The sequence below is a fragment of the Haliotis rubra genome, unplaced genomic scaffold, assembly GCF_003918875.1.
Source record: "Haliotis rubra isolate DU_JTF1 unplaced genomic scaffold, ASM391887v1 Scf116, whole genome shotgun sequence".
Taxonomy (NCBI): Eukaryota; Metazoa; Mollusca; class Gastropoda; order Lepetellida; family Haliotidae; genus Haliotis; species Haliotis rubra.
In genome coordinates this window covers 73,640-89,955 of record NW_025765070.1, presented here as the reverse complement: position 1 = coordinate 89,955, position 16,316 = coordinate 73,640, and the positions used below count along the sequence as shown (strand labels likewise).

Below are 16,316 nucleotides of genomic sequence, written 5' to 3'. Positions count from 1 at the left end.
ACAGCAGTGGCTGAGTAGGATAGACGTCTGACTTTGTGTGCTGGCGATCAGGTGCCTGACTCTGACGGTGTGTGTTTGAATCTGTACTTTACTGAGAAAGTGTAATCCCAAATATAACAAGGGTTACATGATACACTTGAGTTCCTAATGAGGAGTATATCAATACTGAGAAATTGTGGCATTTTATGTCTTTAAAATCATTTCTCTATTGTGTCTTTATCCAAATTTGTCTGATAGATGGGTAATATGTGTGATGAAATAAAACAGTTATACAGATATAAAAACTTTTTCTTTATAATTTGCTGAAATGTTCTTGTCATTGTTGAATGTGCTAAAATATAACATGCAGTCATTGGCACTTTTCAAGTACGAATGAATAAATTTAAGACATGAAACAATCACGTGTTTACCTTATTTCAAGTGCAGTATCAGTTTAAACTGAATAATAGCCTTTTCTGTAACTTTATGCCAATAATGAAATGTTTTATTTAGATAATAATAGGATGCATATTGTAACTTACTTTCATTTAAAATCAGTTCATCAGTGAATAAAACTACATGTGAACACCATGTAACTTACAAAATCAATTATGTGTAGTGTACAAAATGCCCTGTTTTCTCTGTACATGATACATTCTTTTCAAGCAAATTACAGTTAGATGAATGTAGATCGAAGCTTTGCCAGAACAACTTTAGTTTGGGACACCATTGTCACACCTTTGTCACCCAGTATGAAACTGGTGCACTGATAGGTAAACTATAGAAATAGGAAATACAGAGTTATCTCCCTTAACATAACTTGACATCTGACCACCTTTCTATGTGCTGACATTGAACAACATGCATCATTGGCATTGCAATAGATTCCATGTTTCAAAAGTAATCACAGACATGCACTTATTTGCAATAAATCTATTTTGACAAACATCACTGATTAAGAAAAAGTATTTTATTATTTCAGTCACATGAATGCCTAAAAAAAAACATGAGAACCATGGAACTGACTGATCCTTCATTTTTTGGTCACTATTATATAATGAGTATTGGTAATTCAGAATATAGTTAGACTCAATCAAACACTGGTCCTAATGTAACATAACAATAACGTCAGCTTATACACATGACATTTTATGGATACATTATGTATGTTTAGCTACCTCTTCCCCCTTATCTGGTGAATAAGTAGTTAGCATATGGTAAAATCATTCGTAACTACTCGCCTCTTTCCATGACCTACAAGAAGACTCGTACCCCTATCGTACGCCATTATTGCCAAGAGTCGTGGCAAACCAATCAAATCTTGTGTAGTAAAACACATATCGAAGCATGAAAATGGTGGCACCGTTGTAGTTTGAAACTTCGCTAAACTATGCAAAGCACAATTTAAACATAAACTTTGAGCTAAAGGATCAGAAACTTTAAACACTGAAACATATTTACAAAGGGAGCGACTGTATTGCTGATTTGCCCACGGGACGTAGATATTCTAGGAGCCATGTTTGGAAATTCAGAGTTATCTTTCCTTGGCAATAGTACTAGACTATTTTCATCTCCATGCCCGTTTGCGCGCTTAGACAGGGCCCAGTCGTAAACATGGCCACGAGAGGGGTACGAGACACGAGGAGTTACGAATGATGGTAAAATGTGATCCTGGCAGAATCCCTATCAAAGTTACGGTCTGAAGAAAGGGACACTATTTCATATTTCATCTGTGACATTAACCATGGAAATAGGTACAACCACACTGCATTGCAATCTCACCTGTAGATTGGCAGTGAGCTCCTGCACCCGCGGATCCATGTCGCCCATGTCATGGGGGTGGCGCCTCTGCCTGCTGGAGGGGAGATAATACTCATCACTCTCACTGGAGAAATAGGTACCACCACCAGCCATCATTCACAACAACAAGTGCAGGGAAACACAGAGATCAGGTGGTCAACACAGTGCCAGACACAACACAACAGTTTCAACTGACATCTTCCTCAGGGTGCAAGGGGAGGACTAAACTACGCCTCACTCCCAGTGATGGGAAACTCATGCAACAGTGAGCAGGGTACAAGACACGCCTGAAAAACACAACATTCACAATATCAATCAAGGATTCTTGCTTCAAATAGGACTTCAAATCATAGTTCTCAGGTATACTTAAACATAAACAATACATGCAAAACAAACTATCAGCATTAGTAAAGAGTTGCTCAGGTTTTGATTCTATCTACATTCACCAATCAGAAACAATAAACAGAAATGATGCCATGTCCTTTTCCATGGAAAATATTAAATACACCAAATGAAGAATACTACATTAATAGAGATGACAGCAATGACAACGACAACAACAATGTATGTACTTATATGGCACAAGACTCCATACACATTAGTGTTGGGAATTGGTTAAAATCTCATAACTGATGACTGGTTCATTACAACCGATCAATCATCGAAAATAATTGGTTAGCATCCTTTATGAAATGTGTTAATGCACACAAAAAATAAGGAAAAAAACATGTAGTTCTTTCGGGGGGTTTTTTGGCAAAATTTCACATCTTGAAAGGATGACTAGTATGGAGGAACGTAAATTTCTTATAGAGTCTTTAAGATAAATTCAATCATGACTTTCAACGAGCTTGTAGTGCTTATGAAATGTAACAGACAAATTCAACCTAGTGAAAAATACTGTTAAAATGAAAACAAGTGTTCTAGAATTGTTTGTGTTCGATTATGAGAAAACATGATCGATTGCTTGGTCGTTTAGTCATTGCGACCAATCTTCGATTATTTCAATTAATCGGACCACCACTAATAAACATGGTGCCCGCTCAAAAGCTGTCACCCATACTTCGACCGATGGGTCAGTGTGCACTTGATTTCCATTCTCAACTCACTGGGGAGCATATAAGGAGAGCAGCACTACATGCTCAACAGTCACAATATCATCTCATCCTGTGAGGTAGCCAATTTCACCGTTTCGTGAACAGAAGCATATCACCAACAGTCACTTGCCTGAGGGGATACCACATGTGACAGGAGCTTCATTGTGTGGCAGGACTGACCCCAGAGACTCTCGGGAAACCAGTTTTATCAAAATTATGTTTTTTTCACACAAAACACACATGAGCGAGTAAAATTGGGTTGTAACATTACATTCACTATTGTATATAATGTGCATTCATGTGCGTGTGTAGGACGGACTCATGATAATTTTTTAGTGCCAACCCATTTAACATGAATACTCCAATTCAGCACAGTATAAGGACTATAACCCAATCAGTCCCTGTGTTAACCTTGTGATGATGATTAACAACAGGCAGGGTAACAACAAGTATACTTTAATATGATGCAGTTGGTCATCACAGACCTGCCATTACAGGACCAGGTGTGCTACACATTAGATCAGAGTGGCAGTCTTTGGACTTTAGTAGCTTCCGGTAACACTTACACATGGTTATTTATACAGTATATTTTCAGAGTCATTACCGCACATGAAATGTTAATATCGTATCCATAATTAAGATGCATTCCACAATTCCAAAATACACACATTAACACAAGTCATGCTTCTAACTTTATAACTGAAACTAAGTTATTTAACAAACATTTTGTTTCATAACTTCAACAAAAATCATGTCAAATGCAATTCAATATTTTGACTTGTACCACGTCCCCAACCTTTTCAAGTTAACAATTGACTAGCCTTTGCATTTGTTTATGACAGGTGTTACTGGTGGGACAGGAAACACTCACCCATTCACAAACACCTGGTAGTGTTATGAACACTATATGATAATTACTCATAAACATATGCTCTATCATGGTATCTCATGATGTCAATCACTGGATTGTCTGATCCTGATTTTATTATGTACATACCACTGTCTACAGCTGTAATATTGCTGAGTGTGGTGTTAAAGGTCACATGCAACCAAAAAATCAAACATAATTAAAACACAATTATCACTTCTTCATGACATATAATATGCATTGCTGATTATGAAAAAACAAATAAACAAAATTATAAGCGTATAATCGCAAATCAAAAGTGCAATATTTTGTACTTGGGTTTACCTCCCTCGAAACGAAGCAGTCAGAGCGGGTGGGTGTGCACTCAAGTGTAACGGCTGGTTCATTAGCAGATGCCGCTTTCACGGCTCATGTTGGGTTTTGTAAATACATGCTCATTTTTTGTGTATAACATTTTGCAATCAACAGACATCATAACATGTCATGTGTTCAAGTATCACACCTGCCTGTCTGTGAAATTACATAATGTGACAGAGACCGAACTCGGGCCATAAATCAATGCGTTTTGTTTATGGTGTATAGCCTGATTGGTGTTAAGTTCAAATTGCATGTGGTCAGTGATCGCAGTTGTGTATTGAATATTGTCATTAGCAGACAGGCAGGCAGACACACAGGTGTCAATAAAATAAGACATGGAGTTTTGTCTGTGACAGCGACATATCTATATCACAGTTAGAAATTCTGTCAACGCTAAATAATGACATTGCTTTTAAGTATCGAACTGAGAAAGTGACTCGGTAAGAAGAACGTGTGGTGAAATAGACAAATGAAATTATATAAACAGTTTATTTACTGTCATAACATATAAAAGCTCGCTACTTCGTGAGATATCAACAAAACATTAGGAAAATAGCTCACACCAAAGCCTTCACCGAGTATTCACCAGACAGCCCGCTTCCAAGTTGCGCGAACCTATTTCACTGCGCACATGCTTTGAGCGCAGCCCAGCTGTTGAAACCTGTATTCCCCAGAAAAAGTCTGGGGAAAATTAGTGAAACGTTTGAACTCCGATTTCGCGTGTTTTTTTTCATCGCGTTATTTTTCAACTTTCTAAGTTGAATTTGCATTTTTGACGCTTTGTTTCGGTAAGTCCATACCGAAAGGTATCAGAATCTGCAAAGTTGTGTTTTACGTTGCATGTGACCTTTAAACATACAAACAAACAAACACTCGTTGATAATAATATAGTCAGAATTGTACAAACGATGCTGCTTTTAGCATGGATTTCTTATGGATGTGGAAAGGGTTTTGTGGCATTTACTAAACATACTTTATACTAGTATATTAAAACTCAATCAAGATGACTCTTCCAGTAATAGTAGGGTACATGACACTTATACAGAATCAAACGAACATATACTGTAAAATAGGTCTGTGTTTTGCGCTGTCATGTGATATGGGAAACCTTCCACAACACAAGTCATGGCATTAACCTTTAAATACAATTCATACAACATTAGCATGGTAATCATCACGTTACATAAATCAAGCAGGCACAAACATAAAGACACACTCAGAAAATTAATGTTCTTGTTGTGGCCCAAAAGAACGCCTGTCACATACCTGGTAACTTGGGTTCGTCAACAACCAAACATAGAGCAGTCTTCACATTTCACAATATTCCACTCTTAAATTTCACATGTATATCATACGCTATACCAGCATGTTAAATGTACATATCATTCGACTTTCTCCAGTATCGTCAATGGTAGTATCCTAGTATTTACAACGTGATCTTGTCTGATAGTTCTAAAAACCGCCGCTCTGCAGCAATTGGTCGGGCATGTCAGAACCTGCCCTGACACAAGTCCACGGGTGATTAAAAGACAATTAAGCTAAAATACAACCAGGCCCCTGCAACTACCAATATAGTAACTGTTTAAATTTAAACACCGTGTGTATGAAAGTATAGATAATTATGTCATTGTTATTTTCAAACTAATTTGTGACATGCAGATACGAGTGCAGCCATGCGATTGTCGTAGCTAAACTGTCAACACAGGACTGAAAACAATACCAATCTATTACCACGATCCTCTGAATGACAAAATCTTATCTACTAACATGCAAACTGACAACAGACTTACATGTATATTTTATTTAGTTATGGACTATGCAGACATTTGTTAGTTATGTGCTAGTGTACTTGTGCTGAAATAGACAGATGTGTCCGTGCATGTTTACAAGATTGAACTCGGCGCCATTGGCCGGAAGTCCAATGGAAAACGAACAATGAATTTGATTGGCGGTTCAGCCTATCCGGTGTTACTTACAAAAAGTACCCCAGTACGATTAGATCATGTGCTAAATACTCATTATGTCGGAAAGCGCACGTTAAATCTCCAAATCATCATCCCCAGCATTAGATCATCAACACGTCAAACACTCCTAAGCCCACTTAATAACGCCAAACCTTCAAAGCCAGGTCGCATTAGTCTGCATACTAGAGAACATATGATAACCTATTATATGGTCTCCGGCCATACAGACCCTGGAACAAATATACCCAATGCAGTCTAGAATGTGTGGCAAGTCTAGATTGCAACAGTTTCTGAAAATGAAGAAAGTCTCTGCTAAGGGACCGTTCATAATGTATGGCTAGGGGGTTGGTGTGTGTGTGTGTGTGTGTGTGTGGTGTGTGTGATGATGTTTTTATGGAAGATGATGATTTTATGGAGAAGCCCCCAATGTGACTGCCCCCAAAAAAATTTATATAATTATGTATGTAAATTGATGACCCCCTACCTCCCCAGAACAAAATGGGTGAATCATCAACAAACAACACACCAAACACACACACACACACACACACACACAAAAAAAAATAGCAAAAAAAACCCAAAAAAAACCCCCAAAAAACCCCAAACAAACAACAACAAAAAAAAAAAAAAAGACATAAATTATTAACGGTCCCTAATTTCCGAATTCAATTTCATCCAAAAAAAATGACGCAAACCTATATATGTTACAGGGAATGTGTGAAACCAGGGATTTCACGTGATCCCTAAAATTTCAAGGGATTTTCATGGTGTTCCATTACACACATTCCCTGTTAGGATATCAGTGAATGTGTGAAATTCATGTTTGTAGCTTAAAACTTTACTGTTGAGTCTCATTTCATCCCTTGGTTCTTAGGAGTTGAAAACTTTGACAATTTACCGATGACACTTTGGGCTAATTACTTCCTTGAGTCGGGGTACCAAGTTAATTTTCTTACGGCTTTACTGTTTGGTCTCATTTCACCCCTTAGGTCGTAGGAGTTAAACACTTTGACTATTTACTGATGACACTAAGTCAAGCTAAGAGAGGGAAATCACCGATAATATTCCAGTTGATGTTTTAACAAATGACATCTGTATAGATTCTCTTCATAAACTGTTTTCTACATGTTATGAGACTGGTCATGTACCCTCCAACTCGGCCCAGGGGATCATTACCCCTACCCCTAAGTCTGGAGCGGACAACCCGAGAGACCCAAAGTCTTATCGCGGCATCACACTAGTGCATCTTATCATCCAAAACTGTGTTCCACAGTAGATATCGCTTGTGTGAGATCAGACGATATCTCCTGGGAGATATCGTTTTGACAGTAGATTTTGTACAATGGCCTGACAATGCTATGACGTCATGAACTTGTTGACGTCACAATGTTATGACATCGCTGCACTGCAAATCTAATTGCAGTACTGTGTTCAGAGATGTACATTTTTCATTGAAAACTAATGAAGAGTGATTTTTTATGATAAATAGAATATCACCCTCGTGTCTTCTGATATCAAATATATCAACACTCGTTGATAAAAGGTATAAATATCCTCGGCAAGCCTCGGATATTTGTTACTTTTCAACTCGTGGTGATATATTTGATATCAAAAGACACTCGGGTGAGATTCTCTATTTATTCTTATGATTAATAATTTGGCTTTGGGTGTTGATATATAGAGAATCTCACCCAAGTGTCTTCTGATATCAATTATATCATCACGAGTTGATAAAGTTACAAATATCCGAGGCTTGCCGAGGACATTTTTACTTTATCAACGAGTGTTGATATATTTGATATCAGAAGACACGAGGGTGAGATTCTATTTATCATCCAAAATCACTCTTCATTAATTTACAATGAAAAATGTACATCTCTGAACTTTTTACTGCCATTAGACTTGCAGTGTAGCGATGTCATAGCATTGTGACGTCATCAAGTACATGACGTCATAGCATTGTCAGGGCATTGTACAAAATCTACTGTCAAAACGATATCTCCTAGGAGATATTGTTTGATCTCACACAAGCGATATCTCCTGTGGAACACAGTTTTGGATGATAAAACGATATCAATGTTGTGTATCAATATTCCTGTTGTAGTTTCAAAAGTGACAGAGGTTGTTTTTAGCGATTTCCTTTATAAATGGAAACAGAACCTTTTACAAGTTTGTTTAACTGGTAGGGGAGGTGATAAGTTACACACGTACTGTACTTTAAAGTTGGATTTTGGCAGTGATTTTTATGTTAATTGTAATGTCTCGCTCTATGAGAAAAGCACTAGCTGTGTTTAGATGTGTGGTAGCGCCGCTTAGAATCGAAACTGTAAAGATTTTATTGAAGATGAGTGTCATGTTTCATTACATTGTCCTTAGTATGCTGATGAGCGATTGCAACATTTATCTAAATGTACAAGTCTTTTTAGATGGTTTTTAAAAAAATCTGGGTATGTTGAAAAGGTTAGTTGTTTTCAAGCTCGTCCAGGTGTATCGTTTTTATCTGCCAAAACCTGCCTTAATATTCTGAAAAAGCGTACTGCAAATTTGTATATCTTCTTAATGTAACTTGTAACCTTATTATTGCATTTTTAATATTCATATATTATACTCTGTATATTGTGGCACAAGTGTCTCTCATAATTCCGTATGGAATGGCTCAACATTTTACTGGGGTATAGCATTAAAACATTTAGCGAGGTTTTTCAAACAGTTTGTTTTCTTTATTGAATATAGACGTTTAAGTTAAACAGACTAGGCCATTCATAGAAATAACTTTGAATATACACCATCCCGCTTTGGGATATGGGTTTGGGAAGAAAAAGGTATTTTTCAAAGCACATATTTCATGTTTGTCCTCAGCGTCTTCTTTCTACGAATGAGGTGACAATGGACAAAGAACTGTTTCTCCTCACAGCTGTGTGGAATTGTGGTGGTCAGGGTTTCCAGAAATGTAACTGTGGTCCTAACCAATGTAAATCGATACGTTGTAAATGTTTTAAAGTGATACTGAAGTGTAATAGCTTGTATTATAACAGTCTATCTTCTCCCAACAAATGAATTTTACCAGGATATACTCTGTACTCGCATTATAAATGTGGTGTTCTCTCTTTCAATAAAGGCTTACAGGGATTTCATGACATCCCTGAGCTAATATTTCCGTAATTGCATGAAATCCCTGGAAATTTTAGGGAATACATGAAATCCCTGGGGGTCACAGGGATTTCATGAAATCACTGACTCTTTCAGGGATTACGTGAAATCCCTGGTTTCACACATTCCCTGTAACATATATTCACCCCTCTTTCGACCACAAGCATCAAGTCAGAGAAGCGCCCGTAAAATCTCCAAATCATCATCGTACTTAGATCACCATGATACGCATTCGTAACATATTATTTCTATACCAGTACTGTTTTTAAAATGTTGGTATTGTTTTTTTCATTATCACATAGTTAAAACTTTTAAATTGTTTATTCATTGCTCAGTTTTTAAAACAATAAATAGCACATTTGTTGTTTTCTAAAAAAATAATTTCATACGTTTTATAGTTCAAAAGTACGAAATAGTAATTCGATTTTGAATTTAGAAGACAGAAACCATTCCTGCGATTATAGTATAGCGGGAAAATATAGTACTGAAAAAGGTACTTTTGGGGCAACTAAAACTTTCATGTAACAGGGAAAGAACGAAAATAACTTGCATAACCTTGTTTGATATGTCGGACGAAAATACCAAAACTTGATAGAGAACTAACATCTGGACTAGTTCCACTTTTGATTTGCGACACAAGCGTGGAAATCTACACGTTTAGGTAGTTCAAAATGTGCCCAGCCAAACCACGAAAAGCAAACAACGTAAAGAGAAAGCCACATACATGCAGTTACTCGAGCGTAAGATTTGACGTCACAGAACATCGATTGTACACAATGGCCCCATGACGTCATACTACAATGACGTTGTAGTGTCTATGGTTACAAAGTAATCATCCAGTGGATCTTAGTATGCATCAGTTTAGTTGAAGGTTTTACAAGAATGCATACAGGTACGTATGACGTATAATCATAGCCTGCAGTTGTAAACCGATTCGATACTTTGGTTTTATCTTCAATTCTGAGGGGAAAGTACCAATTGTACTATACGTGTAATGTCCATCACATTATCTAAAAGAACCGAGAAGATCCACTTCAAGAAAACGTTTAATTCATATCGCTTACAATATTTCTGTATTATGAGAGATTTGTTACTGGCGTCAGGCGTCAATGGGTGTAGTTAGATGTCCGATGTATGGACCTCGGTCCCTCTTCTCAATATTTTGTATTCTGAATAGTACAGCCTGTGCAAGTCTGCAATATTTCCATGTCTAGATTACTGCCGTTTCAGGGAATGAAGAAAATCTGTGCACTCGTCTTTAATATACTTTTTAGATAAGTTATGAACCGCTTTTCGTTGAAAGATATATGTTCATATCAATGACAAGATGACTGCCTAATTGTGATGCTAATTTATCAGTTGTGTCGTTTCTAGCTCTGAGCACCAGACCTCCTCAGTCCAATGAAATCACTGGCCACCAACAAGCTGAGCTGCGCCAGTGCAGAGACTTGCCACGGCAGTCAGGATATGCGCCTCGAATTGATAATGACCGATACAATCCACGACCTGCATCTTACCCCGATAGGGTCCTGTTCCACCCAGGATATTTACCCCAAACTCCTAGGGACCTGTATAACCAAGGATCTGAATCCCAGTCCGATACGGGCAGATACAACCAAGGATCTGCATCTCATCCGGTTACGGGCAAATACAACCCAGGACCTGCATCTCACCCCATTACGGACAGATACAACCAAGGATCTGCATCTCACCCCGATAGGGACAGATACAACCAAGGATCTGCATCTCACCCCGTTACGGACAGACACAACCAAGGATCTGCATCTCACCCCGTTACGCACAGATACAACCAAGGATCTGCATCTGACCCCGTTACAGACAGATACAACCAAGGATCTGCATCTCAACCCGTTACGGGCAGATACAACCAAGGATCTGCAGCTCACTCCGATTTGGGCAGATACAAGCAAGGGTCTGTATCCCACTCAGATAGGGGCAGATACGACCAAGGATCTCCAGATAGTAGAAAACACGCTATCCATCAACCAAACTGGTATCGTGCACAGCAACCCATGCCTCGACGATGTCACGGCAATCAACCTGCCAAGTTTCCCCTAAGAGAAGCAACATTTGGGTGTGGACCTGTCGCAGATCCGCGACACCCAGTGCCTAGCCCAGGTCATGCACACATCAATCAACTCGGCTGTGGCTCTCAACTGTACACGTCAAGTCATGTAAAACAATGCCCAACTGTACCAAATAACACAGTTGAATTGTGCCACCAGTCCCCTTTAATGAGAGGACAACCAGGAGAACCTCATGTGGCATACTCTATGTACGGTTGCAGACCATCACGACATAATGGAAGTTACTCGTTGACCAACTGTTCCAGCAGCCAGTCGCCACTGTCAAAGTCCAGCTACCCCGAATCATCACCTCAACCAGCACGTTGTCCATTTGTATCCCCTGTTAAGCATGATCTGACAGCGAGCTATCTTTCACCCGCCGCGACTTATGAAAACTCTGACATGTCACCTGTTTCAAACATACGTTTTAACAACCAAGGCCCTCCATCGCAATATGAAAGAACCAACCTTCACTTAAGCTATGTTATACCTTATAGACCCCCACATCCCCAATATTCCCATATTCAGTGGAACTCACCATGGGCACCCCAGTGTCCTTATACACGGTTCGAGCTCCCTCTTCAACAAAATATGTTGCCTCCCGACCATCGGTTTCCATCGCACCTGAAAGCGGCAACTTCCCAGTACAGTTTCGAACCATTCCCGGATGGTCTATCGACCCGACCCAACCTCAAACAACACCCTCATACGCTACCCTCCCGACCCACAAGTCTCCCTACGTACACGGAGGTACCGTCCCTTCAGTCAGGGTTGCCACTGTTCTCAAGGACGTCACCGTCAAGCAATAGTCTTCCTCCACTAAATGGACGACCATTACGTCCCGAGCTCCCCCCGGGCTCCATTGCTCCCCAGTGTGTGTTGGCTCCATGCCCCAAGCGCTGCTTCACTAACCACTATGGCTACCTGGACTATTGCCCCGTGCCCGACCTGCCGAGCTACACCCCCAACTCGCTGTGGTGGGAGGAGCAAGCTGCCCCGACGTCACGGCAGTCTCCTGCTGACAGAAGACACCGTGGTCACACCAACACAGTTCCAGATACAGGTATTACTTGGTTCACTTACCCGTGAAGGTCCGGGTTGGAATATTGATATTCAGTAACCAATGCTTGTCGTAAGAGGCGACTAACAGGATCGGGTGGTCAGGCTCGCTGACTTGGTTGACACATGTCATCGGTTCCCAATTGCGCAGATCGATGCCCATGCTGTCGATCACTAGATTGTCTGGTCCAGACTCGATTATTTACAGACTGACGCCATATAGCTGGAATATTGCTGAGTGCGGCGTAAAACTCAACTCACTCACTCACTTGGTTCACTCTCGGTTCGAGGAAACGTACGTATAATACAGGGCAACGGTTCACACAACCTAGTGTATTTACATACTCAGTGGCAGTCAATTAACGCCGCATTTCCCTTATCAGTTCGTATATATCCGAAACACCACAAAACACTGAACCACTAAAGATGTTTTATGTATATCATTTTCGGTACTGACATGATCAGATCAAATACCGCTGAACCGTAGCAAAGGAAAACTTGACTGGTGTCTACTGCATGCGTTAAGTCGATTTCAACTCCTGCGTGGATAGCCAGCCGCACGTATCTAATGGCATGTTAGACCAACTCTAAGACTCTGAATATATATGTTTTTTGATGGAAACAAATAATTCCATTTAAACTGCACAGGTGCCCCAGTGAGATATATGTACCTGAACCTGGGGGAATCTTAAACTTGCTTCATTAAGGGCTTTAGCGTTGCAGAAAAGGGTGCGCTGAAGTGAAAATAATATATTTCAATGATGGTGAGACAGACTAATCGTATGTCTCTAAGTAACTAATCTCAGACAGCACGTATAGAAAGTTGAGCTCCAGTAAAGCAGGGAGAATAGAAGACGTAGATTATCCCTGAGTAAAGTGATAGGGCAAGTCTAGATTGCCTCACCCCGAGGCTGGAATTAAGACATGTTCTGAGCTCCTGTTGGATCACATTTAGTTTCTGTGGGTACATGTATATACATTTTTAAATAAGATAACTTTATTTTTGGGATTAAATGTCAGACTTATCTGTTTTGTAACCTACAGGAACTCGACCTCACCGTGACGGCGGATGTAGCTCAGACCCAGGCGATGTCCCCAGCGTGGGTAAGCGTGGCGGTGAGGTGGTGCGGGAGGTCATTTGCAGTAAGAAGATGAAAGTCACACAGGTATCAAAGTTATCGTGTCCCCATTGTCATACTACAGCTCATAGAAAAGAACAATTTCGTCACGGGCGTAACATTAATATCACTGGTGAGACTGTATTCAGGGTGATATATGGTTTATTGTTGACATTTACTCGCTCAGCATAACCACACGCCGTGAAGGCATTGACTTAGAGCTAAACTTGGGGCCAGTACCGAGGTTACGTGCGGTCACCTGCAGTCGCTTGTTTAGCGTAACTCACATTGTGTTTCAGAAATCGACTCCACCTTCATTACTGAACCAACGGCGGATCAAGGTGTTAAATAAAGCGTTGGGGTTAGCAAGAAGGTAAATGATCTCACGCCATGTAGTCCCTAGTCTGTCATACAGACCCTAAACCAAATATACCCAATACGGCCCATGCAAGTATAGAATGTGTGACAAGTCTAAATTACCACAGTTTCGTGAAGAAGAAAATCTCTGGATTCCTTTTCTCTGGATTCCTTTTCTATTATATTTTATGATTTTAATTTTCGAACTGTTTTTTTTGCTGTAAAACACGTTCATTTCCGAGACTTGATGTTAGTCTATATAATCCCTTTTAGTGGTCGTGTAACGTGGTACGAGTGGACAAGACGTGTGTTTGAATTTATACTAATATATTGTGTAATTTCTTTATATGGGTTCTATTTACTGACAAAACAAAACAAAATTAGTTGCAAATATTTCGACATGCTGCTGTTTCAGGTCACCAAAGAAACCAACCAGGCAGTCATCTGTTCCAAGTATCGAAACACGTGGCTTAAAATCACCAGCAATACATTGACATGAAAAGAGTAAAGTATGCTCCCGGGCTGCGAGAAACCATGCTGACATTTACACAGAGTGAATAACCACTGTTACGTCTGACGGTAACTGCGACCATAGAAGAGTTTCATGGCAGTTTGAATATTACTGTTGATGAAAATAAATTTGGAATTCATAATTGCCGAGATTTTTCTTAGGCAAGTGTTTTGTGGTTGAGTAATTCGACTTGGATAAGGCGGAGAAAGAGAGTGCGAGAGAATAAGAATGGGGTAGGGTGGATGAATGTTGTTTTTAACACTCAGGGACCGTTCTTAATTTATGGCTAGGGGCGTCATAATGATTTTTTAAACGGGGGTCGGGTGGGGTGGGGGTGAGGGTTTACTCTGTATATTAATTTTAGGGATGATGGTGTCATTCACATTGTACATGCTTCTCCATATTAATCATCATCAGCCCCCACCCCCAGCCATAAATTATGATCTGTACGTTAGCTGGTTACGTATAGTGAATAGGCGTGTCTGGATTTAGGCCGACCGGGTACTGAAGCAGACATCAAGGTAGGCCGCTTTGCGTCTCAACCAAGTCACTATAAGCCTTATCCCAGAGTTGAAGTATTTGGGACGGATTAACAACTGTCCCGTTGATTCTCACATAGCCTGATGTCCATTTTACATGGAATCATGTGATGGACATAACACCTGTCTGGCTAAATATTATATTGGTAGCCATTTCCAAACATACCCGCCATTTTTCCCCGACTCACGAGCCTGATGACGCGTGCACCCGACCAACTTAGCCGGCTCATAAGATAAACATAATAGACTGCAGTAATCTTTACACAGAATCCCCAGGTAATTTTGTGAAATACGAAGCAAGATTTTCCCATCTGCACAAATAATAACGATACTATAGTCCCACCGAAGGGAGCTCACGTACCATTAGAGCCAGTTACAGTTGTTGGTGATACGTTGTAATTAAAGTGTACTTTGATCAGCGGTTGACACTGGTCTTTCAATTGACACCCCAGCAGGCTTTCATAGAGAACAGAGGACTGGGGCCTAAATAATCTCACCTTTTTAAGGACCACGAAAGAGAAACTCAAAATGACGAAGGTCTTATTTAACTATTTCTAATATTCATGATGATATAACCATATTTCTAAATTTAGGTGGAAATACAAATGTATCAGTATACATTTATTTTAGCTTTTAAACAATACGTCACATATAGTATTGTTCGCTTGTGTGTAAGGAAGTACTCCGCCATATTCCAGCGATATATCAGCGGTCTGTTAAAATAATCAAATCTGTGGACCTCGTGAGAATCTATCCACTAATTCAGCAACGCTAACACACAATCTACCAAGTCACCTGCACCTGATCCTTTTAGTCGCCTCTTTGAACAGGCACAGACTGCTGGGGACCTATATCCTTACCTTAAGTCTACACGGGTCTACTCTTCTTTGTTAACCCTATGTATGAAAACAAAAACTAGCCTCGTTTGGAAATAATGCCATATATATGGCGTAGGCCTACCCCCACATTTGAAAATGTAAGTACGTACACTTCAAACACAGTTTTGAGTGACAATGCATAAAGGGAAATTGTTTAGTATAGAAAATATGACCAACACTAAAACGAATAGATCTATTTTGTTTTTCAGAAGAAAGAAAATGAACCGGGACACAAGTCAAACGCTCGATCAGTTTATGACGAGCTGTGCTGAAATGAGTGAGATCATATCGTTCTGTTTTCAACACGTCATAGCGATTCAACAGGCCAATCGCGATCACTATTTGAGAAATGCTACAATATGCACATACCGAAGAGTTATTACACGTTACCTCCACCCCTGCAGGTGAAGTCTACAGAACTTCTCTCTACCAAACTGTGTTCACATTCAGTCACAGTTACAGCAGTCAGAAAACGTGAAACCTACCAGTTGTAAATCGCCTGCCCCACTATATATAACCAGGATTTGTTCGGATCTGAATAAGTGCATTATTACA

At 39.7% G+C, this 16,316-nt stretch overlaps 2 protein-coding genes across 3 annotated transcripts in view; one reads left to right on the top strand and one right to left on the bottom strand.

Moving 5' to 3' along the window:
* The window catches only part of LOC124255986 (centrosomal protein of 128 kDa-like), a 92,512-nt gene extending 86,675 nt beyond the window's left edge, over positions 1 to 5,837 (bottom strand). Inside the window, 2 exon segments of the mRNA XM_046689930.1 lie at positions 1,762 to 2,066; positions 5,365 to 5,837. Coding sequence (XP_046545886.1) covers positions 1,762 to 1,896 — 135 coding nt within the window. The 5' untranslated portion in view covers positions 1,897 to 2,066; positions 5,365 to 5,837.
* Positions 5,838 to 10,023: 4,186 nt separating this feature from the next.
* Positions 10,024 to 14,501, top strand: LOC124256031. Of its 2 annotated transcripts, none has more exons than XM_046689961.1 (5): positions 10,024 to 10,104; positions 10,587 to 12,362; positions 13,403 to 13,524; positions 13,776 to 13,849; positions 14,249 to 14,501. In XM_046689961.1, exons 1-5 carry the CDS (start codon positions 10,095 to 10,097, stop codon positions 14,325 to 14,327), a joined length of 2,061 nt encoding a protein of 686 aa, XP_046545917.1. In that variant the 5' UTR covers positions 10,024 to 10,094; the 3' UTR covers positions 14,328 to 14,501. The 2 variants fall into 2 exon arrangements, with proteins under 2 accessions (XP_046545917.1, XP_046545908.1); XM_046689952.1 differs by having other exon boundaries at positions 14,243 to 14,501.
* The last annotated feature ends 1,815 nt before the right edge of the window (positions 14,502 to 16,316 follow it).

Bases quoted from the DNA above. Each gene is read 5' to 3' on its own strand.
- LOC124256031 (XM_046689952.1), top strand. The intron at 12,363-13,402 runs GTATTACTTGGT...TGTAACCTACAG, and splicing joins CAACACAGTTCCAGATACAG to GAACTCGACCTCACCGTGAC. The intron at 13,525-13,775 runs GTATCAAAGTTA...ATTGTGTTTCAG, and splicing joins AGAAGATGAAAGTCACACAG to AAATCGACTCCACCTTCATT.